We start from the raw sequence: 24,509 nt of genomic DNA on the forward strand, positions 1-24,509 counted from the left end.
TCCAGTGCTGGCACTGCCATCACCTTGCCATGTGCCTGAGCACAGCAGAACTGAGCCAGGTGGGGCTGAGGGACCCCTTCCATGCTGGATGGAATCCCTTGGCAGGCAGATCTGGCCTTCAGGCTCCATTTTGCTCACCCTTAGTCTAGACTGTCTCGCCCAAAAGTAACTCCCTAAGAATCTATGTATTTGTTCAGCACTATAAGCACAGGTGTACTGGAAGGACTTGCCTTCAGGAACCAATGTTCCATTTCAAAGTAGTAAGTCTAAGTCATACCTCACAGATATAATTGTAAGCGACCTGGTACGTGTTAAGAAATTATGAAGCTGGTAGAGATGAGCAACTCCCAAAGGTGTATTTGGAGGATAATAAGGGAAGACTGTGGTTACATCCTGGACTATGGGCGGTGGGGGAGGAGGGAGAAGACTTAGTAATGACTGTGACCCCTTGACTTGTTTGAATAATATGTGCAGTGTAACATCATGTCAGAAATAAGGCCATTCTTATTAAAGAATGAAGGACGCTTGGTTCCTGGAGAGAACCTCAAAGCAGCCTGATGAACTGCACACCTCCTCACAGCTGCAAGGGCAGGGTTGGGTTCCCACTTCACAGGCATGTTTCTGGTGAGATGCTTCCAATTTTCTTGAGCTAAATTGTCCAGCTCCACAGTGCTGGTGAAGTGAAGTCAGTTTTGTGTGTTATCCATTTTATAAGTAGGTAGGTGCTACTCAGTGCAGCTGCTGCCCCAGTGATGAAGAGCCCTTGATTAATCACCTACAAGGATAAGGAGAAATTCAGTTTGTGATGCAGAAGTTTTGCTAAACCACAAAGGAAAAATCTCATTTTTATTAATACTCCGTCCTCCTCCTTATTATTTTTTTCCCTGAGGAATTAAAGCGCTTCAGCAACAAAGTTTCAGGAGTCAGGGCAGCAGGCAAGCCAAATAGCTCCCAGCTGGCCTTGGTTACCCAAGTGAACTTGGTTATCAGTGGTCCAACTACATCAAGCTGGCTCTAGGTATCCTCATGGGTCTGGGTGCCTACTTATAAACAGGAGCTCTTTCAGTACCTCACAGGCCACTAAATAGGACAAATTACTCTTTAGTCCTGGCCTGCTTTGTTATAAGTGAACAGGCTGGTCCTGAAGCTGACTGGATATCTGGCTCCAGAGAAGCCAACTGGGATGTAGCCTCACCTTATTCTGCCATTTCCAATGCTGCAGTGCTTTGTGGTAGCGTATTCTTGTGAATGTGACCTGGAGATTACAAAAGTAGGTCATTTCTTCAGGAGTGAACACAGCAACCAATAGGAGAGGGAGGATCCGGCAGTCAGGGAAGGAACAGAGGGTCTTACCATTGTGTACAACGGGATAATGGTGGAAGGCATAAGCATGTGAAGGAAGTTGTCCACATGCTTTCGAAATATAAACCATTTCGAATTAACGTGTGCTCGCATCTGCAACAAACCAACATGCATGCAAAAAACAGCTGTTACAGGTACATGCTCCCTTACTGTGGCTACTTGTTCTGAGATGGCTCTCCTCAGCCTCTCTGGCTAGGGACAGACATTACACACAAACCAGCTTGAGTGATCAGAAACTGGTTTAAACCTGTAACAGAACAGGTGTCCAGTGCACATAAACCACTTTGAAGATGGCTGAAACTGGTTTGAGATAAAACCTGGCTGAATGTAGTATCAGACTTAACTGATTTGGCTCAAACCAGTTTATGCAATGTCTGTCCCAGACCCCTTGCTGGTTTAAGATAAACCAGACTCTCCCAGCATGCTCTCTGGGCTGGGTAGGGTTCTGCTTCACAGCAGGGCTGCCCACTCCCCTCTGCTCCCTGGCCAGAGCTCTGGCAGAGACTTGCAGGCACAGAGCATCTGCCTGGCTTCTCCCTGCTAAGCAGGGATTATTTCCCCTGCCCCTCTGCCTTACACAGACACCTCTGCATTAGCTAGCAGACCACATGCTGGCTACGGCCCATGCTGTGTGAAACAACAGACGGATGGGCTTTTTGGAGCTAATCAACAGGTAGCTTAATGTCCTTCCTTGGAAGAGCTGTTTAAAAAGAGCTCTATTAGTTAATGGAAAAAGGCTTTGTTTTCTTAATCAGTTGATAAACACTGAGTTAGGGGTGATTAACATTCCTTGTTGGGCTGCTTAGGGGGAGGGGGAATAATCAGAGCATTCTGCTGGGGCCTGGCTATGCCCCCCTCAGCTCAGCCCTGTGGAAGTGAAGGAAGGGCTGCTCTAGCAACCCCCCTGGTTTCTAGCCTGATCCACTGCAGGCATGTGCCTGGATTTCTGGGATGTTGGTCCGGTTACAAAATTGATTTAGCCTAGCCAGGTTAGACTAATCTGCAAAGATTGAATCAATTCAGGCCCAGGCTTTTTGACTGTCTGTCCCTAGCCTTCATGCCCAGACCTCTTATTTCCTACCTCTGGGAGTCAGTACTTGTGGATGAAAGAGACTTGCTAACCTGTAAGATTGCATGGGAATCTGTTGAAAGCAGCTCTGGGGCAAATGTCTTTTAGTGCCAGGCCAAAATATGTCACGGTAGTATAGTAAAAGTGTAATGGGAGATGTGCCAGGGCCCAGTAAGTACTACACTGGGTATCAGAAGAGCAGGGTCCTAGTCTTTGCTCTGTCACATGACTGCTATGTGACTGGATGAACTGTGGCACTTCTCTGTCTCTATTTCCCCTTCATCCTGTTGACAACCTTGCTTACACATGACAATTCTATCGGTACAATTCTGCCAGTATCTTCATAGATACACAGATAAACTCCCTCTGTAGACACTGTCACTCCAGAATGTTAAGGGCAACTTCACAGTTTAGTTTAGTGTTCCAAAGTCATGTAAACTAATCCTGAATAGGTCAGGTCTCATAAAATAGGTTTCGTTCTGTTGTGCCAGGATGAAACATATCTGCTCCAGTGGGAGATGTCAACGATGTCAGTTAAAGAGAGTGACAAGTAATACATTCTTGTCCTGGGACTTCTCAGAGGTCAAATCTGTATAGGCCTCAGGTCTAACTTCCTAGAGGCAAAACACATGGACCAGGAAGATCTGGTCTGCTGACTGTTCAAAACAAACCTGTCCCTTAAACTGAACACCCACGCCTCATTTCAGCAGAACTGGCATAGCCTAGTAGAAAAGCATAGATGCTGCTCCTTCTTTTCCCCTTCGCCAAAAGGCTTTGCCTGACCCCAGGCTCCTCACTGGCTCAGCTGAGGTCCCAGCATTGCACATGAAGAACCTCCATCCCTTGTGTGCAGACTCTACACCTGGCTTATTGCTCTTACCTCAATGTAATTGTACATGGCTAAATCCGAAATTGCATGGTCATCAGGGACTCTCAGCCTGGAGAACTCCAGGAGGCAGGTGCCTGGGGAGGAGTAATCAGTCCATTAGGGTTCACTGCTTCTCCTGCCTGCTCATGGGCTCTAGCATCAGTCTCTGATCTTCCTCCCCTCTCTTGAAGCCAGTAAGTGTGTATCCTATAGCATTCTGTTGCAGCACCTCACTGCAGAGGAGAGGAGAGTGCTCATCCTGTTGACTGCAGATCAGGGCACACCCATACACAATGTGAGAAAAGCAATGGCATGTATACCCCTTGTACTGAAGAGGGGTGCAGAGAAGGGGCAGTCCTGGTAACCCTGGGGATGAATTAATTGTCCAGGAAGATGCACAATCAGTTAATTTCACACTTTCTTCTAAAGTAGGTGCTTCCCTCTGGTTTCACAGGCACTCCCCTGGGAACGTCAGTGTTTTTGGTGACTGCTGATGGGTAGAATTGCTCCAAATCCCCACCCTAGGGCCTATTGTCTATTCCTAAGGATTTTACTCACTAAGATCGTTGTGAAACTGGTCCATTAACTCATCAAAAACCAGGCAATCTTCAAATCCCTGAAAGACACAGCAAGGGGAAAATAACCAAAATTTGAAAACCTTACTGTTTCCTAACCAGGGCTTCACATGCAGACTGTAGCACATTGTTGTGGGCCAGAATGTGTTGCCACAGCTCAGCAGGTCTGAGCGGCCACTTCAAATTCTACGGACAGTGGGGATGGATCTGAATCTTTTTCTCACGGCGAAGGGAAGAACCTGTCTGTTCATTCTTAGCTTTAATCTCCAAACCCTTACAAACAGGTTGGGTTGTGCTCACCTCTGAGTGTTCTTCTCAGATGCAACTCTCAGCAGCTGTGGTACCTGACCTGACTGGTGGCTAGATAGGCTGACAGCAGTGTTTAAGGGAATGGTCCTGCAACGAAGAGCCAACTAGAGGTGGGCACTGTCACAGAGAAGGAAGTCGGCCAAGGAGAAGAATATGGTGTCAGATATTTCCTGAGGGCTTGAGCCTGGATTTCCTGTAGAGCATTGCTTGGAGCCTCTCTCTCACTAACATGAGAATTAAAGAGCTGGCATATTATGGCCATCTTGATTGGCCTGCTTGCAATATGGCACATTAGAGAAAAGGAGGAGTCATTGGGTATCATATAGGGGTATCTATGAAATGTATTTGCTTGTGATGTACAGGTCTTTTCTTCAAATGTATTAAGCTAACATAAGGTATTTTGAACACAAAAGATGTGCTTATATGATACAATCCAGTGCCATGCTGACAAAGTACTGCACTCAGGCTAATTAATGCTGCTCAGAGGTAGGGCTTTTAGCCCCAGTGGTAACAAGAGTGGCAGTGCATTCCATTCTGGAACTAGGATACACACAACCGGCTTTATCTCTGTGCAGCGCTGTCTTACACCCTACAGACATACCTAAAGCTGGCAGACCTGATAGACGCACTGCCTGGGGAACTGTGAACTCACCGCATTCATGCCTTGTCCATAGAAAGGTACAACTGCATGGGCAGCATCTCCCATCAGGACACAATGAGAGCCAATGTGGTAAGACGAGCACTTCACAGATATCATGGCTTGGGCTGGCAGCAAAAAGAAATCGTGCTTCAGCTCTCGCCTGCACCGAAAAACGTAAATAAATAAAGTAGTTTGCACAGAACACCAGGTGTCACTATCAGAGACAGCCAGAGAATCAGCTATGGCAATTGCAGGGTCAGGAAAGCAATTGCTTATGTCAACCCCAGGATGGAAAATCAAACTGTCTCCTTGGGAAATTCTTGGAAACCAAAACAACAAGACCATTAACTTCCAACTAGCCACATACCACAGTGGGTACATGTGATTTCATAGAGGAAGGTATCTTCTGTTTCCCACCAGGCAATGGCTTACTGTATATTTAAATCTGAGTATTTATTTAGCACTCCTATTATGCCTCCTATTAATAGTCCTACTAACCATGTTCCCCCTTCCTCCTGATATTGTGGGCTTACCTTGCATGATAACGGCCATACTTTAACAGTCCATCTCTACTCCCCCAAATACTTATGCATATACTTAAAACCAGTTGACTTTAAAGGAGGCTTAAGCATGTGCTTATGGTCTTTTATGAATAGGGATATGGACTAAGTACCTACCTGAATGCTTTAGCTACAGCAGTGATTCTCAACTAGGGTGCTTTGAGACCCTTTCAAAGGTGCTGTGAAGTGCCACACAATGTTACCACTGTTAGTCGTGCAAACATGATTCCCAAGATAAACCCAGAGATTCAAATATGAATCCATAGTGTTAAAAACCTTCTGGTCTGTTGTGGGCTTTCTGAGTTCTTTGCAATACAAAAATTTTTTTTTTTTTTTTTTTTTGAGTGCAGAAAAAATAGAGCAGAGTGAAAACTAAGAGTTGGCCTTTTCCAATGAGTGCCTTGAGTCTAAGGAGGGGTGCCTCAGGTCTAGAAGGGTTGAGAACCAATAACATACAGTAATTGTCAGCCAGGTGTGCTGAGTTTCTAAATAGTTCTCCCTTTATATGGGCACAGTATTTACTATCCACAGGAACATTAGTTCCAGCTGTGGAATGACGCAAACCATTTAGTTAGCAAATCTGAACTCTGAGATAACATCACTATTTTCCCCCTCTTTCATTTAGAAATTCCAGAAGCTGAAGCCTTAATATAGCTTCCTTTCCTTGTCCATCATGTGTCCCAGCATGCAGTAGTACTAGGTAGTTGTACTGATCAGCAAAGGAGCAGGAAGTTTTCCTGCAATGAACAGCCTACTCTTCTTCATTATTCTTGAGCAGATCTCCATGGTTTAGAATACATATGGGTAACTTGACTGAGCAGTAGAGTGTCTGCCCCATTCCATTATTATAATTATGCTACAAAATTAACTGCGACATACCAATGTAGATATCAAGGGGATCTTGCACAATAATTTTGACTAGACAAGTAAATTCTATAGGCTCAACAATGTCAGCAGGAGCTCATCTGAGCTACGGTTACTTCATTTGATGCAATGCAACATGTGATATCAAAATCGCATGGCTCATCATGTCTCATGTTTCTTGTGTTCTGTTTACTAAGAGCAAAGATTACAAATTCCAGAGGAATCCAATCGATGCATTTCCTATACAGAAGGAAATATGTCCAAAGCAGGGCTAAATTAAGGCAGAGACCCTGCAAGGGGCTAAACCTTATTTATCCACTAGATATCTAACACATAGTTGCCAGCAAAGCCCTGTCTCAAAGGACCAGGATTAGGGGGGCATTTCAAACCACATACTTCTATATTTTCATTGAGGAGATAATGTGCACCCAAATTGTCACAGACAGCACAGTTCATTATAACTGATCTGGTGAAGGACTTTATTACCTTCTGCCTTATACTATCCCAGTGAAAGGACAATAAAAACTTCTGTCTTTTCTCTTTCCAACCCTTTTGAATTGCATCGAGTGTCTGCAGAAACATGAAGATTTCTCCCAAAGAATATATAACATGCTGGGCTTCGCAGTGTAGGCAGAGAGAATGGTGATCATCATTAAAACTTGAAGTCAGCAGTCCACAGTTGCATGCTAGTGTATGAGGCACCTCCATGGTGTTTTAGAAAAATACATCAATTTAAAAAAAAAAGAAACACCAAAAGTAACACTTACTCTCCAATGAGGGGAACTGAATCTGGAAAGTAGGTTTGGAAAAAATTCAGCACTTGATCACCAGTCCTGAGCTTTTCAAAGTCCTCAAAGGGCATGAAGAGAGTGCAAGTGAATGACTTATCCTGCAGGTTAAAAAGACGACTTCAGACAACCCTGAAAGATGGACATGAACATTGAACACTTTGACCTACAATATATTGCTCAACCTGAGATATCCTGAGGGTGACGCTGACAGTCTTGTGGTAGAACAAAGATTGCTGAAGCTGCTACTTGCCCCTTTTTCCTCCTAGTTTTTATTATGTTAATTAAAGTTCAAAATATGGTTGGGGCACATAGCTTTAATCCTCTTGTTAGGCTATTTATTCTGCAGTACAAGGCACATTTGCAAGGGATTGTTTCCTGGTAGACAAAGTGGAGAAATAGCAGAAATGGAAAGAGGGAGGCACTGAGAAATGAAAAGGGAAGTGAGAAGCACATGTAATGCAGGGATCATTTGGTGAGACTGTCAGGAGGCTGCTGATGTTTCTTCACTGCAGCAGCAGCATAGTAGAAGTCACACCAGCAGTGAAGAAGTGCTGTGAAGAGCCCAACTTGCTCCCCCAGCCCTCTGCCAGAATTATGGGTCTTAACTTGCTCTCAGTAAAACCACTGGCTGAGCTGATACTTATTTTGGTAGGTAGGATAAGGCCTTTAGGCTTAGTATAATTTGATACTTTGGAGTATTGGTTCTAGTCGGCTAGGGAATACCTGTCTTGGGCTGAAAACCTAACCCAGTCACTCTTCCCATGAATCTTAGAGTCAGCGAAGCATTCATTGCCATGTCAAGCTCTATCTCTGCAATGTATTTGTTGGTGACAAGTGTTCTTGAAGCAATAGCTCTGTGTATCACCGTGAGCACTCTCACATACCTCATGCATGCCATAGGACAGGTAAGGAGCATGGCCTGGCTTGTGGGCAGAGTTGGGCCTTGTCTTTTCCATTAGTACTTAGGGGGTGTACCTACATGTTCATTAATGCACCGTAATTGGCACTACTGCACATTAACACAGATGAATGCTTTTTAAGTGACATTAATGAGCATTAGACTAAATCTACTGCATGGTGGCATGGTCTTTGCCCACTGTGCTAATGTGCAGTAGAATTAGTATTCTGCTTGTTAAGTGTTTTGTGTAGATGCATCCAGGGATGATGTAACGAGATAAATAGACAGTGTTCCCATAACACTGCTGCTTCCAGCCTCTCAGAGGACAAACTAGGCTGTGGCTGACTGGCTCAGGCCATTTCTCCTGGAATCTTTCACTGCACCATGATGTCATCTTGTGAAAGGCAATGATTTGGCAGGGCAGGAGCTACACAGGCTAGGGCAGGGACAGGCAAAAAAAATCACCTGGGGGCTGAATCTGGCCTGCTAGGCCATTCTACCCAGCCCACAGGGCACCTAAAATGTTTAGAAAATTAATAATTATCTGCTTCTGTCTGCCTGTCAAAGATGACAGAAACTGGGGGCAGTAGGACCCAGGGGAGGCTGGCAAGACTCAGGACGAAGTCTAGCCGGGCTCAGCCCTGCCCCCCAATCCCTCTCCCACCTCTACCCCCCAGCCTGGAAACCTCTACCTGCTGCAGCTTTCACTGCTTCCCTGAATGCCTGCTTCAGCACAGCTGCTCCAGTACCAAGAGCACAGGGCTACATCAGTACCCTGGGGCCAGGAATGGGAAGAGAGACAGAGACAGAGACAGAGAGTGTGTGTGTGTGTGTGTGTCCCTGCAATGAGGGAGGGGGAGAGAGACAGAGAAAGCAATGAGGGAAGAAGAGAGAGAGAGAGAGAGAGAAAAAGTGTGTGCATGTGTAGTGAGGGAGGCATAGTGTGTGTGTGTGTGTTCACAGGGTGAGTCCCACATGCACACCCCACCATACACATGCACCCACACCCCCCATTGCACTGCCATACATACAGACCACCATGGCCAGAACGCCTCACACACCCCAGCCACCCTCCCCCCAACATAGCCCCGTACAAACCCCATACCCACCCACACCCCACATAACCACACACACCCATATGCTCCCTCACCCCACCCACACCTATCCACCCACACACACACCCATACCCAACATACCCACACCCCCACAGCCCCCGACAAACCTATACAGTACCCACCCCCTATGCCCCCACCTCCTCCACAGTATACAAGAGTAAGACTTAATTTTAAGCTATTGTATAAGGTACACAAACACATGTAAATAAGGACAAACATTTTTTTTAAAATCAAATGAATGAATGTTGTAGATGTTTGATTTTTTTTTAGAATATTATTTGGGGGTTTTTTGGTTCTGAGATGGCAAAACCCCTTCCTGAAAGGAGTATTTCCAGGGACAAGAAGAGAGACTTCTGGTGGCAAAGGTCAGGGATTAGGGAGTGGGACTTCGGGTCCCAAGACAGCAACTAGGGGCAAGGCACCTGTCAAGGGGCAGGGCTACCCGTGAGGCGCTCAACAGTTTGCCAAAACTCAGTGAACAGCCCTTCACCCAAAGTAATTGCCCGCCCTTGAGCTAGGGTGAGCTTTCCTAGCAGGTGCATTTAATACTGATACCTTTGACTTGTAGGGTTTCTGGGGGAGATAGAGAATGCCAGGTAAGACTTATCAGACAATCTGGGGCTGGATTGGGTATTCAAACCTGCCCCTGGCTTATTTCTATCACCTACCACTGCCCATCCCCCCACCATCTGGTCACTTGCTACCACTGGACTGTGCTCTATGACCTCATTCCAGGCTTCATTGTGGAAATCAAGACTACAGCCTTTTCAAACAGGGTTTGTACTTTCACAGTCTATGGCACAGAGGATGAGATCACATCTTCCCTTTCCCATGAAGTGGTACCCAATAAGGAGAGGACATGAGGAACCCTCCACCCTGTATCTTAGCCCCAGCTCTGGCAGTTCCAAGCCTTTACTTCCCTGGATTAAGGGTACACTAGCCACTTCACAGATGAGGCAAAGCCCTTCCCGGTTGAGCGCCAGGAGACTATATAGCTCTGCAAAATAAACCTCACCAAGAGTTCCAGTACATACAGTGCCTTAAACCAAAGTCACCCCTGTAGTCTGAAATGAATGGCAGTTCTAGGTCATTACCAGGTTCGGCAGAGCAATCATCATGAAAGTGTTTCTGGGCCAGATGTGAAGGTAATTTGGTTCCAGGGCAAACTGAAAGAGAATGGAAGATTTTTCAGCACCTCATTAGGAAGCTCATTACCGAAGAATCAGCACTGCAGAAGGACAAGCAGAAGAATACGGTAAAGTTTCAGCAAGGAGGGGCTTCTTCTTCATTCCCAAACCACTTACTCCTGCTGTTACCTCCTTTCTCTACCAGTACAAAAGCCATGCAGCCCCCTTAGACCAGCCCTTGGAATCACCACCTCCTGCCTTCTTAGCTAGTGCAGCAATTCCTTCCTTTTTCCTTCAGCATATAAGATGATTGCAAGATCCCTCCCATATAAGAAGCTGACAGTTCAGGGTAAACTACATCTAATCCCAAGCAGTGGAGGGAGAGAAGGGTGCAAGGAAGAAAGCTGATAGTCTGTGGTCAGCTGTGGTCCCATAAATGCTATACCACATGCTCCAGAAATTTTCAGGCATGGACCAGAATGGAGGTATCCACTATATGCACTGTTAGCCCTTTGCAAATGAGGAATTGCATTATTATACAGTCAGTGGTAAAACAAAGGCAAACTGGTGCATCACCATTGCCTACAACCAGGAGTTAAAAGTTTGCTCCTTCAAGAGGTTTAACCCATGGGAAGATTAGAGTACATTCACTGAAGGCATCTATTGAAATTTCACTGCAGTCAGTATTCAGAGGACAATGGGGACAAAATTACAAGCTGCTTCTTGAGCCCACATTGCTCATAATGTTCAACCCAAGTAATTACTTTGTGCAAAAGTAAAGGACATGCATCTTCAACAGAAAAGGCCTGTCTGCTGCTTCAGCTCTGTGTACACAAAGCCCCAATATTTTCTAGAGAGCTGAGTCTGCTACAGACATGCAGGCTAGAATTGATTTAAAAATACCAGTCTAGCCCTTGTGTTCATATACATTGCCTTGAAAACAAGAAAAATGGCAGTCATGTCTGCCTGAATTTGCAAGGAGCCTGAAACAATGGCTCTGAGAGGAAGGAACAGCCTCTTTCATCCTTGAGAGCCACATTTTTTAGCAAGGATTTCCCCAAGGGCTGCTGCAGCAGGGATTTTATGTACTGGGGCTAGGGAACACTAACATCATAGCAGAGCCCAGGGCAGAGCTTACTTACATCTCCATCCCTGGGGGGGATAGTTAGCTCCATGTAGCCATGAGGAATATACTCATGGCTGTAGTTAAAACAAGTTTGCCTCATGAACTGCTTCCTGACTGTCGAAAAGGCTCCATCACATCCCACTATGAGGCCACAAGTGATTTCCAGAGTTGTTTCATCACGTCTAAAAAAACAGAGAAATCTAGTGGAATAATGCTGTTTCTTTTGGACTTTTAGCAAGAAAGCCCCAGGAGCCCTGCACTTTGCTGCTGAAGTCCTACGCCTATTCTTTGACTGGACCTTCTGCACCATTTAATCTTTTCTAGTGTGAGCTGGCTGCCTGCTCAATGCTAGTGAATAAGATCAGGGCTGGGATGCAGAATTGTACCGGAGGTTGTAAAAATTGGTGCATGTAAAATAATGAGAGATTTGCATCAAATATCTCAGTTGTGGAGTGGAAACAGAGGTTGCTGACACCAGCAGGTGACTCTGCCCTACGTGTAACAGTGTTCACTGTTACAGGACTACACTGGTTTAACACAGTCATGCTCCATCACTGGCTTGGGAGTCCAGCCTGTTTGTCTGGGATTCATCAACACTTTTAAAAGTCAAATCAGCCTTTCTTGAAACTAGTGCTGAGCAAGGAGTCCCTCTGGAGGTAAAAAGCTGTATACAAGCCCTCATTATTTTCAGACATGACAGGAAATGCCAGAGACTTGTTAGAGTTTCTAGTGCAAAGGCCTGCAATTGTAATGAATGCTCAGCCCATTTTCCTCCTTCACATACCCCTGCTCATTGTCTGCTTACACACACCTGACTCCAATCTCAGCTGGAACCATCTGTAGTTGAATAATCTCACAGACACTTTGGCACAATGGCCACTAAAATTTTGTAAGAGGAAATGCATCAGAAATCAGGTGGACTGGTTCTATTCAAATCATGTTGGGCTGCAATTCAAATCGGCCTCTGGAAAAACAGTCTACCCCAGACAGCTTGAAATCAAGCACAGTCCTGGCAGAAACATCTGTTACTTGCAGAAATAACTAACATGTGTTTGGTTTATTGCTGATTGAATTTTGGTTTATGAAGTTGCTTTGGCTCTCTTTAAACTCTTCATGAAAGGGCTGACATGTCTGATTCTTTTTAAAACTGATGCCAATTGTCAGTTCAAAAACAACAAAACTGTTTTGAAATGACCTGCCCCAGTTGTTTGAGTTTTCATTAATAAGTAAGCAAAAACTAAAGGAAGACAGCACTAGGAGGTCATGCTGTGGGTTACCTTTGTATAGTTAATGTTCTTGATTCAGCATTGCACTGGCAAAGCTTGTGTTCAAAGTACAGCTTAGTATTGGGGTACTTCTCAGCAGCTGCAAAAAGAAAAGTTGTTTAAAGGTAAAGGTGAAATTCACCTGCACAAATAACCCCGGTCGATCATTTAGGATACTGAGACTTTCATTTTTAGAACAAATTAGATCTCTTTTAATAGGAGTGTGGTGCAAGGTGTGACAGCTGTGTTTTGGTTTAATCTTGCGAGAAGATATTTAAAAGTGCAACAGATCATAGTATCATAGAAAATTAGGGTTGGAAGGGACCTCAGGAGGTCATCTAGTCCACCCCCCTGCTCAAAGCAGGACCATCCACAGCTAGATCATCCCAGCCAAAGCTTTGTCCAGCTGGATCTTAAAAACCTCCAAGGATGGAGATTCCACAGGCTCTCTGGGCAACCTGTTCCAGGGTTTTACTACCATCCTAGTGAGAAAGTTCTTCCTAATATCTAACCTAAACTTCCTTGCTGCAATTCAGTGGCGATGCATAGGGGGTGCGTGTGCACCCCCTGTGAGACCGGTGCTCTCCCTGTCAGGCCGCGCTCCCCGTTTAGCCAGAGGGCAGGGGGGCAGGCCACAGCACCAGTGCTCCCCCTGCGCCTGCACCACTTCTGGAAGTGGCTGTGGGACTTCTGGAAGTGACCGTGGAAGTGGCACAGCCACTTTTTTGGTGAGTGAGATCGGCCATGGGCCCCCCTGCCCCCGGTCAGTGGGATTGGCCGCTGGGGGACCCCCCCCAGTCGCTGACTGATGTCAGGGAGGGCACATGCCCCCCATGACTCAAGACGCATCAGTCACCCATACTGCAACTTGAGATCGTTGCTCTTTGTTCTGTCATCTGCCACCACTGAGAACAGCCTAGCTCCATCTTCTTTTGAATCTCCACTCAGCCTTCTCTTTTCTAGACTAAATAAGCCCAGTTGCCCCAGTCTGTCCTCATAAATCATGTGCCCTAGGCCCCTCAACATTTTTGTTGCCCTCCACTGGACTCTCTCCAATTTGTCCACATCCTTTCTGTAGTGGAGGTCTCAAAACTGAACACAGTGCTCCAGATGTGGCCTCACCAGTGCTGAATAGTCACTTCCTTGAACCTCCAGGCAACACAGCTACCAATGCAGCCCGGTATGCTGTTAGCCTTCTTGGCAACAAGGGCACACTGCTGGCTCATATTCAGCTTATTGTACACTATAACCCCCAGGTCCTTTTATGCAGAGCTGCTGCCCAGCCAGTTAGCTCCTAGCCTGTACTGGTGCCTGAGATTGTTTCGTCCTAAGTGAAGGACATTGCTCGTGTCCTTGTTGAACCTCATGAGATTTCTTTTGGTCCAATTCTGCAATTTGTCTAGGTCGCTCTGAATCCTAGCCCTACCCTCCAGTGTATCTACTACTCCCCCCAGCTTGGCATCATCTGCAAGCTTGCTGAGGGTGCAGTCTATGCCATCTTCCAGGTCGTTGATGAAGACGTTGCACAAAACCAGCCCCAGGAGTGACCCCTGGGGCACTCCACTTGATACCAGCTGCCAGCTAGACATCAAGCTATTGATTATTACTCTCCGAGTCTGATGCGTCAGCCCATTTTCTATCCACCTTACAGTCCGTTCATCGAGCCCAGTGGTTCTCAACCTTTGGTAGCTTACGTACCCCCTGCCGATTGACGTGGCAAAAGTGAAACCGGAAGTCCCACCGTGGCACTTCTGGTTTTGCCGCCGCAAGCCAAATCCCACTTCTTCCTCATGGACCACGGCCTGAGGCAAAGCAGCCTGCATGGGGCCTCCCTCCCAGTCCCCCGGCACACTGATGCTGGGGAGTGAAAGCCCCAGCGACCCAGATGCGGTGGGCAGGACAGCGGCCAAAACTTCTGGCCCAAACAGGCAAAGATACCTCCAACCCACTGGGCGAGAGGGTATGCCAAACTCAAAACATGGCATACCCTTGCCTGTGTCTCATGTACCCACAGGGATATGCGTAGCACAGGTTGAGAAACACTGATCTAGCCCGTACTTTCTTAGCTTGCCTCGAGAATGTTGTGTGAGACCACATCAAATGATCCTGGCAAAGTATTTGTATTCACCATAATAATCATAATTTTCAAAAACAAACTTCATGGATACTATTCCATGAAAAACATCATCAGCCAAAATCTGGGCCTGCATGCAGCTAGTGGGAGACACAGGCAGGCACGTACCAGCCGAACCTGGCATGCAGCTGGATGGATTATGGACAGATACCTTTTAACACATGCAAGTTCTTATTTTTCACTCTGATAATACACCAATAATTGAAACTTGGAGGGTAGTTGTGTCCATTCTCTCCCATTTAAGATAGTTGTGAGAAATCCTTGAGCTCTTTTGTTGATCCAGGTAACTGAGACCATAGAATCTCCTACCAGATCAGGGATCTGAACTGTGTAAGGAGAGGCGATTCCTTTGAGCATTATTTTAATGGAGCTGTGTGTGAAATAAAAGCAGGAGAAACAGAGCAGGAGACAGAATAGGAATCAAGCACCAGATGGTCACAGAAACATTGGTTAGCATGATCCTGGGAAAAGTCTAAAGACTTGCGCTTTGGGGTTAACTACTGGATGAAAGCCAGTAGGTTTAGTTCTGGAGGTGTGAGCAAAACCACTATCTGCCATTGTTTGATTCCTCCTGTGTTCAAGGAAACAGGACTTTGTACCTTCTTTGTATGTAAATAGGAATGCATCAAAGAAATGCCTGACTCCATCAGCAATTCCTCCTCTTAAATTAATCAGCACACACGACCCCAAGTTTTAAATGGCCCTCAAATTAGAAAGAGGTAGCAACAATTCTTTCCTATTAAATGTATTAAATGCATTCCATGCTGCATTTTAGTTTGACGCAGTACAGTTCAAACACTGAGGAGATGGGGGTTTAAGGTTGCTTATAATCTTTAATCTCCCATTATCAGTATTCAGTAAACTTCTCATCTATAGTTTTTGCTTCCCTATGAAAAGGAGGCCATATCAGGCCTTTGAGGTTGTATTTAAAAATAATTCTTAAAACAAATTTGTATATCAGGTTCATAGACCTTTGTTTTAAATGCTGCTGCTGGTTTCTTTCATAAAATCCTAGAATGTATTTTTTTAAGTTAGCATCGAACTAGAGAAAAAGCTTAGAAAAATAATTAAATCCCAGTTTTCAAGAGTATCTACTAATTCCAGGCACCTAATCTGAGACGATATTAGGCATCCAACATTCAGCAGCCACATTTATAAAGTTGGATCCTACTCCTCTTTGTCCCAGTTTATTCACCCATAAAGTGTATATAACATTTATTTGTCATACCAGGGTGCCATGGAGTCAATGTTTGTCAAATGCTTTACTGTCCTTGGATAAAAAGGCTCTAACTGATTTTTAATACTTATTTGTGTTATCAGAGGTACATATTAGGCCATATTTACAAACACTTGAAGTCAGTTTTTAGTATCACAGTAGACCCAGAACTCGTGGAGAAACTACACTTTCAAAAAAAATATGGTAAAAGCTTAATTTTTTTTGGCTCAAACCCTAAATTTTTGAAAGTACGACAGTGAAGAGGGACTAGGAGTATTGAAAAAAGGCTAGAACACTTACCAGTTAACAGCTCTTTGTTTAAATTTGCTCTGTCCACGGACAGAATGTACTGCAAGAAAAATAGTGAATGTTTCTGAAGACTTTTTGCACAAAATATTAAACAGATGGTATGACAAGCACTAGTTCTTCCAAGTGTCTCCACATAAACATAACTGCAAGCACTTTAGTCCCCCTGAAGTCAAGACACATCTCTCACTCCACAGTGTCCTTTTCAGAGTGTGAACACGTGATCTGGCCCTAGCAGTTCAGCAGTGGTTTACCTACTGTGGAGAAGGGATGGTGGGGAAACGGGGAGGAGGAATGTGGACAGAAGGGAGGATTAGAATAGGGAGGCGGACTGAATTTGGGGAAAGCAAGAAAGGACAGTGCAGTGGGACAAAGACTTGGAGACTGAGGGTGAGGGGTGGCTGAAAGAATAAGGCCGGGGTGGACAATTATTTCAGGAGGAGGGCTGCTTACTGAGTTTGGCCAGCCATCGAGGGGCACATGGCAGGCAACCAGGGGCAGATAAATAATAATTTTCTAAATTTTTTAGGGGCCCTGTGGGCTGGATAGAATAGCCCTGTGGGCTGCATTTTGCCCACCCCTGGAATAAGGGAATGTGATGGGCTGCAGGAAATTAAATCTGAATTTAGATGATTGGCCTGTCAGAACTACACCATTGGGACAATTTTTGTGAGGGCTTAAGGGAGTAAAGATATTTGTTTTATAGTTACAAAAAAAGAAATTACATGGTTACTTGGCTGCACTAGTGGCACCATCAGCCCAAAATCTGGGAAGTGTTCAATTACTTAATGTTGATGATGTGCAATGTATGCAATAAACAGAGTCCATCCACTGAGGACTTCACACTGTTAAAGCATGGCTTTGCCAAGAGCAGAAGCAATGGAAAATCCATGATGGGCGGGAGGGAGGGGTAACCTGGAGTTTTTCCAAGGATGCTGTGAGTTTCCTCCTAGTGGGAATCCTTTAACTCATGAGTTCTCAACCAGGGGGTCCATGGCCCCCTGAGGGACTGCAAGCAGTTTTAGGGGGATCATGCCTGAGGGCCAAGGAGGCAGGAGAGCAGCATTTGGGTGCCACCTGCTTCCAGGCAGAGAGTCGGGCCAGGTGCTTTTCATGTTGGACTTCTACTGGCTGAGCCTGGCACTGCATGAGCTGCAGAAGCAGGTGGCAAGCTGCACAGTGCTGTTGGCGTAGCAGCTCAGCCCACTCTTTGAGTGCACTTTCTCTTGTGCACCTGCTGCAGCACTGCACTCTACTCCTGCCTGGGGCAAGGGGGCATAGGTGACACGTGGGGCTTTGAGGGGGAACGCCCCCCTTAGATTTCTGCACCCATAGTGGGCACAGGGCTGCAGCCTGGCTGGATCACCACGGGCAGAAGCCACCTTCATGGTCCAGTGGGCAGGAACCAGTGCTGGAGGGCAGAGTGGGATGGTGAGCCTCATTGCCACCGTCACTGCTGGGACCCCCACACCAGCTGCACCACCAGCAGTACAACGAGTAATGGATTGGCGGGGCAGTGCTGCCCTTACCTTCTTCTGCTGCAGGATGGGAGATGGGGTGGAGGGCAGCATGGGTGGCCTAAGGGGAGCTGGGGGGCAGTGGGGCTGCAGGTTGGGAGTGAGGGGCACTGGCAAGGCCAGGGAGCTGTGGGTTGTGAGTGAGGGGCACCAGCAGGGCCAGAGGGCTGCAGGTCAGAAATGAGGGGGGCCTCGAGTCCAAAAAGGTTGAGAACCACTGCTTTAATTCATAATCTGTGTGCAATTACTTCAGGCTCGGTGATCTCAAGTAAAGGACCTGACTCAAAGCCAGATCTGGGGAAAGTTCTAAGAAGGAAAATACCTGGTGTTTTGTCCCATAGGGAATGGAATACTTTTTGCCAGAAGGTGTGTGTATCCTCCTTGCAAACATGGGAATGCCTTTGGACACAATCTGCAATCAGAAGGAAAATAGTTTTAGGTATCTCAAACTCCCATTAACAGGCCCATTGAATGCAATGGAACAGATTGCTCAGGAGATATGTTATCTGGCTTCAGGCAACATGTGAGGTTTTTCACTCTGAAACTATTTTGTCCTTTAGTGAGTTACTAAGAAAACATTTACAGTTAGGGACGTAAAACCACCACATTTCACTAGGGTGACCATTGGCCCTGCTTTATTCCAGACCATCCAGTTTTTAAACATTTTGTCCCGTCTGTTTCTGAACGAGGAATGGACAGCAAAAAGTCCTGTTTTTCAGTTCTTGTCAATCTTTGTGATTCTATAAATCTGAATGTCTGGAGTTTAGACCATAGCCAGCCTTCAAGTGGGGCTGGGCTTGGAGTCAGGCCAGGGGCTGAGAGTTTTTTGCAAGTCCATGCCCTGAGCCAAAGTCTCCTGTAGCATCTACCTTCACTGGGCTTTGAAGCAGGCAGAAGGCAGGGTAGATATGCACCTTATAGACTAACTACAGTTGAAATTATATATACAGCCAAGCTTTTGTAAGCTGATTCTGTGAGCTTCAGCCCACAAAAACCTTGTGTTATATATAGACAGACAACAGACTTTGGTTAGTCTATGAGGTGCAAATCTCCCTTGCCTTCTACCTGACTTAAGCCTACAACAGCTAACTGTCTCTCTTTAAAGAACACCTTAAACTTGAGCATTTATGGGAGAATCCAGATCTCAAGCTGGATGTCTGGGGCCTAGACATGGAAGTCAGTCCTCTCGTACAACTTCTGGATACCACTCTAGTCTCCTGGCTCACTTCTACTGACTTCTATCACTCCTGCCCTTACTCCTTCTGGAAGGGAGAAAGGAATTAAAATAAGGAAAAGCAATGTCATGAGGAGCAGCTCTGTCTCCCATATAGCTGTCTGAAGGTTTTCCAAAACAAGCACGGTGTATCTGTAGATCTCCTGATCTGACAAAAACCCAGCGGAGTCCTAACTGCATAATATTAGTGTAACCCTTGCTGGTGTTTCTGTGCCTTGGTTCCAGTGCCAGGCAGCAGAGGAAGGTGTCAGCTCCCAGCATACCGTAAAAGGAGATGTTACCCCTACTTTTGCGGTGATCTTTCACATCTCATGGAGACAGCCTAGGGATGACAGCTATGGCTTCCCCTTGGGACTTCAGCCTGGTTCTAGTCAACAAGCAATCAACATTATACACCAGCACTTAACTGGAAAGGCCATCAGGCTTAAAAAGAAAGGGTGGCTACCTGCTCTTCCATTCCAATGGCTTTGAGGGCCTGGCGTCCCCTGTGAGATAGTGCCAAATTAATGCTTCTGCCACGGGTGACTTTGGCAACACGAATATCTGCAACAAGATAGAGACTGGTTTGTTACTGGGGCACTGATGGCTCATGCACAAGAGCCAATGGCTGTGCACGTGGAACATACTCTAGAGGTCAGATTCAAAACACAGCTTTCAGCAGCACCGAGACAGACCATTTTAGCTGCATAAAAGTAAGAAAACCAAGCTCAGGTTTCTGCCACAGCTTGAGCGCTCCCCACTAAAACCAGCTGCGGGGGTTAGCTCTAGAGCTGCTCTGCCTGTAATTCTGCATGTGAGCTGAGGGGCTTTGCCCCCACAGGAGGCCCCAGGACTTTTGCCAAGACTGTATTTTAGCCCTCCAAGTCATTAAGGAGCACTTTTCTTCACCCTGCCCCAGCACAGATCAATGGGATGCATTTCAGTAGGGGAGCAACTGCTACCTTTTTGCTCTCTGAGTACAGCCTCAGTCAGTGACTAGTCTCATGGGGGGAGAGACTCAGCTACTTGCCATTAATAAGGATGGATGAATTGGACCCTATGGCCTTGACTTAAGGCAAAGAAAAGACTCCTGGGGATTTCAATAGGCTTTGTGGCAAGCCCTTAGTGCTTGAAAGTTTTCCTTTAGTACATGTGGACCCAGCCTTGAGCCCCTATTCAGGCTCAATTTCCAAGTGCTCCCAAAGGCAGGCTACTGAGCGTGACTTGCAGCTCAACTCCCTGCTTTACAAAACCTTGATTCTCCTATTGAAGAAACACAGGCTCTTCCACCAGGCCTGTAACACTGGATGGCAGCAGATAGTACCTCTCTGGAGGACAGACAGACTAGCAGTCTCTGGAGTGCTATAGGAGGTAATGCCAAGATTTGGGGTCACAGTGCAGATCAGCTTTGCCTAGTGCATGTACTGTAGTTGTTTCTGTAATCTCACAGATCATTAATATTTCTTTATTACTTCCATGTGCTTTGCATCTAAGAGAGGTATCAAAGACCCCTCCTAGACACCACCCAAACATTACTAGATCCACTTACTGGTTTGGATGTATTAGAACCATTAATTGTAATATATTAATTGCTGGCCACATTAATCACCTTTTTCTGAGTTGTCTTCTCTTACAGAAGCTGAAGCACATTCCTTCCACAGATGAGTAATTTCAGGCCATTACATCATTTATGAAAAAAAGAGCTCTCTCGTACAGTACAGACAAAGTTCTTTGGGTAAATGTGATATTTTTTATTAGACAAACTAAATAGTTGGAAAAAACTGTTCTTTGCAAGCTTGCGAGCACAAACACCCTTCTTCAGGCACAGGGAGAGTCTGCCAGTGTTGTGTGTTTTCTATTCCACCATGAAGTGGAATAGAAGCCATGGAGCACAGGTAGTGCTGAAGGCCGTATTTTGCTAGTGGAGGCTACAGGGAAGGAACCACATCTGCCCCTCTACCGGTGTAGCAAAGAAATCAAGCTTCTAAAAGCCTGACTAGCTCTTCTGAGGGCTGACTGAAGAGCACAAATAAGGCAACAAACAACAGAAGATTTTTAGAGACACTTCCTCATGGGGTTTCCTCAGGCTCAGAGCAGCAGCTGCAGCTGAGTGTTGCACAGGAAATGGTAGGCTGTGTTAATTACGCAGAATCACAGGGTGAGTCATGGGCCATTCCTCTCAAAATTACCCTAAGCCAAGAGAAAGTTTCTCATCATTTGCATTCAGCAGGTTAACATTTTGCACAGAATTAGCAGGCAGTTCCTATTTTATAGTTCACACCATGCCAGGAACTCTTATACTGCACCACTTTTCTGAGTACATTTGTTTCTCCAGCCACCCAGACAATCGTCTACATAAATTGCCCAGGCCTGATGCATTTCACTGAGTGTGACGGGACCAAACTGTCATGGACATTGGAGGGAATAGCAAGCTAACCTCAGCATTTGCTACCGTATTGGGTTGCACTTGCATTTAACTGACCTCCAGCAAAGCCCTTGGAGCTCAAGGCAGCAGTTAGCTCTTGAGCCAATAACAGGACTTTGCAGTCTGTACTATCGACCAGACCACTATGCAGAACAGCCAAGGCTGAGGGTAGAACTTATCATAGACTTTGTACCGTTGGGGGCTAGATTTGGAATGACTTTGGGGCCATTCGCATTTCAGTTTTCCACCCAAGTCTCTCAGTGAACCACAGTGACTGTCTCAGGCAGTGAGGGAAGGTAAGGGCAGTTTGGCACCAATTAATGGTATGACTCAGTAAGAGGCATATCTTTTACCAACACATTAGCATCCTTAACCTTGTAATTGGACAACCTGCTGTGTCAGAGCAAACCAACTCCCTGAAGTCCTGGGAGGTGAACCAGCTTTACTTACTGCTCTAGCAAGGTAAGCACAGATGTTCTATTGGATTAGGTGTTGGTAAAACATTTGTCACCATCCTTCATGTTTGGTCCCAGGCTGAAGCTCAGATCCAGTGCCATCTGAGTGGTTATGTTTGTCTAGAGAGCTCTGCATAATGGTCTCATAAATTATATAACTATATTTCACATGCTCTAAGCGGTTGAATGCTAGTGCTCTGTTTATTGAAGCAGAAATTAAATTGTATCACTAGGTGATGCAGTATTGCCATGAATATTAGAGAACAAGATTTTGTCCCTACTCCTGTATTATTCATTAGTCTCTTCCCATGCACTTTGCCCATGTGAGCCTCAGGAACTTGTATAAGTACATCTTGGAAGTGTAAATATATCTGCAAGTAGGTATTTATACTTGGGAATATTACACTTGGGAAAATGCCTTGGCAACAATGGGAATTCATTCACTAACTTAAGTACATCCAATTTTCTCTATTGCTTTCCAACTATGAAGCTTATTCACCTTTGCCACTAAATAAAGTAAGCTAAAATCAAACTCTTTGATAAAAGAGGGCCTGTTTCCTTTAAAAGTTAAACATGCAATTTTTTGTGTGTATGCAGTAACTTCTTCTCTCAGTATCATTGTGGTCGTCCACCTGGCACAGATGATGTTGTATTGGGTTCTCTAACCTTGCTACATGCTCAGTTTTTGCAGATACAGAAAGTCAGTGAATATTCTACAGAATTACATCGAATCATATGTTTCTAATTTGGTGATTAACCTTTTATGACATGGATCACAGTATTACATGCACGTGTAAGTTCTAACAATGTCATTTTAGGCAAGAAAGTTCAGAGTGAAAATGTTCCCCCCCCACCCCCAGACAGGCCCACAGTGTGCGATTCAGTTCCAGTCTGCGGTTCCTTTTTTTAAAGGCTTCTCTGGCTGTGGTGGAAATGAAGTGATGAGCATAGTAATACTATAAATATAGTCAATCTGGGTTTACCTTCTCTTGCTTCAAAAACATCAACTTGGAACCCTCTTCTTGCAAAGAAACAGGCATTTAAAGCACCCACCTACAAAAGAGTCACCAAGGTATTCTACAGTTAGAGAACAATTTAGGTTGGATAGTTAATTTTAAGCACACAGCGCCACTAAAATACAGGTCCTTCTCAAGCAAAAGGGGACAATCATTTGACACAGAGATCATCAGGAAAAAGAACACACATTGACAAAGCATCTGGGAGATCTCTTTTAGGCAGAATGTTGGGCATGATAGCCTCTAGGGTGCCACCCTACCCTGCCTTTTGCCTGATTTTGGACTAACATGGCTAACCACTTCTCTTCTCTTAAAAAATGCATATGCAGAGTAAGAAGCCTCCAAGTCCAAGACTTTCCAAGTCCTCCAGCAAAGTTCTCAGATTAAATCACAGCAAAGTTTAGTGCCTGTTCATGGCTCAGGAAGAGCCTTGACTCAACATCAGAAGTACCTACACTAACAGTGACCCTTGTGTATACACCAGGACTGGAAAGATTTTGCATCCATTGTGAAGACTATTTATCTACCTGGAAGGAAATTGGGTGTTATAGACTTCTCTTTTGAATCGACTCCAGGGAAGCTACACAGTGTACAAGTTTGCCTAGAAATGCAAAGGCAAGTATATACCATATGTAGTATATATACCATACCTTTGCCTGATGTCTGTCTCTGCCATCTTTGTTAAGGGTAGACAGAAAACAATCTGGTATTTAGCTTAAGCTGCATTTCCTTCTTCCCCAGACCTGAAGAAGGGCATTTTATGAAGGCTTGTCTAACATCTCTCCTAACTCTGCAGTTGGACTAATGGAAGAGATCACTAAAAAGCTCTTCCTTCTCACATATTTCTGGGACTATCATGCCTATAACAACACTCCAAGCTTACTACTCTATCCATAACACCAGTTTCCCACAAAAAACAGTAATGCTTTTGGTACAAAGTTTCCCACAAAAAACAGTAATGCTGGTACAAAGTCCTGGCTGCACAAACAATTACACTTCCTTCCCTGGTCCTAACTCAGCTAAACCCGTATTTGTCCACAGGCTTCTAAAAAGGCAGGCAACATAAAGCCAGGTAAAAAGTAGGACTGAAATTTAAACTCACTAGTTAAGCTCTTATCATCTTGATTTACAAATCAAATTGCTGGCCACAAACAAGAAAATTCCATGCAAAGGAGTAAGATTAAGCAGGCAAGGGAACTTGGCTGCATTTCATAAGCCTAGATAGTCTCCCCAGCAGTCACTTCCCTGGTCTATGGTACATTTGCTTTCTGTGGTGGAGTCCAGTTTTATCAGCTGTGGCTGACTTCTATAACGATCAGCATCAGCACATTTAAGAGCAAGCCAAAACTGACCATATGTACAACCAAAACAAAGCTCTTTCTGTTATACCTCTTCCTGTTTTTATTCCTTGGTAAAAATAAGACTGTTTGTATGAAAAGCACCACACCTTCACCCCACATGGCCTGCAAAAAAGAATAAAACCACAACTGAGACAAGCGTGCATTTCTTACCAAACCCCCGCCAACGATGGCCACTTTTGTGTCCTGAACATCAGTAGAGTTCATGACTGCAGCAGTTGCTGTCCAAAGTATGGTGTTCACCGTCTTCTGTGCCCAGAGGGAAGAGTATCTCTGCTCACTGTTATGCTCCACAAGATA

At 45.2% G+C, this 24,509-nt stretch overlaps 1 protein-coding gene across 1 annotated transcript; it reads right to left on the reverse strand.

The window, feature by feature from the left end:
- KMO (kynurenine 3-monooxygenase) lies at positions 1-24,509 on the reverse strand. Its single transcript, XM_019554013.1, has 15 exons — positions 24,363-24,509; positions 22,819-22,888; positions 19,422-19,519; positions 18,065-18,154; positions 16,220-16,268; positions 12,582-12,669; positions 11,321-11,486; positions 10,146-10,217; positions 7,015-7,136; positions 4,836-4,983; positions 3,858-3,915; positions 3,312-3,394; positions 1,354-1,455; positions 1,196-1,255; positions 1-775 (listed from the first exon to the last, which is right to left on the reverse strand). The coding sequence occupies exons 1-15, from the start codon at positions 24,414-24,416 to the stop codon at positions 650-652; spliced, it is 1,386 nt and encodes a 461-aa protein (XP_019409558.1). The 5' UTR covers positions 24,417-24,509; the 3' UTR covers positions 1-649.

Source organism: Crocodylus porosus, unplaced genomic scaffold, assembly GCF_001723895.1.
Source record: "Crocodylus porosus isolate Cpor-Errol unplaced genomic scaffold, CroPor_comp1, whole genome shotgun sequence".
In the NCBI taxonomy this organism is placed as follows: Eukaryota; Metazoa; Chordata; order Crocodylia; family Crocodylidae; genus Crocodylus; species Crocodylus porosus.

Coding starts and splice junctions, on each gene's coding strand:
- KMO (XM_019554013.1), bottom strand. CDS start 24,416: ATGAACTCTACTGATGTTCAGGACACAAAAGTGGCCATCGTTGGCGGG. Junction 11,487..12,581: donor AGAACATTAACTATACAAAG/GTAACCCACAGC, acceptor CTGTTTTTTTAG/ACGTGATGAAACAACTCTGG. Junction 1,256..1,353: donor TTATCCCGTTGTACACAATG/GTAAGACCCTCT, acceptor TGTAATCTCCAG/GTCACATTCACAAGAATACG.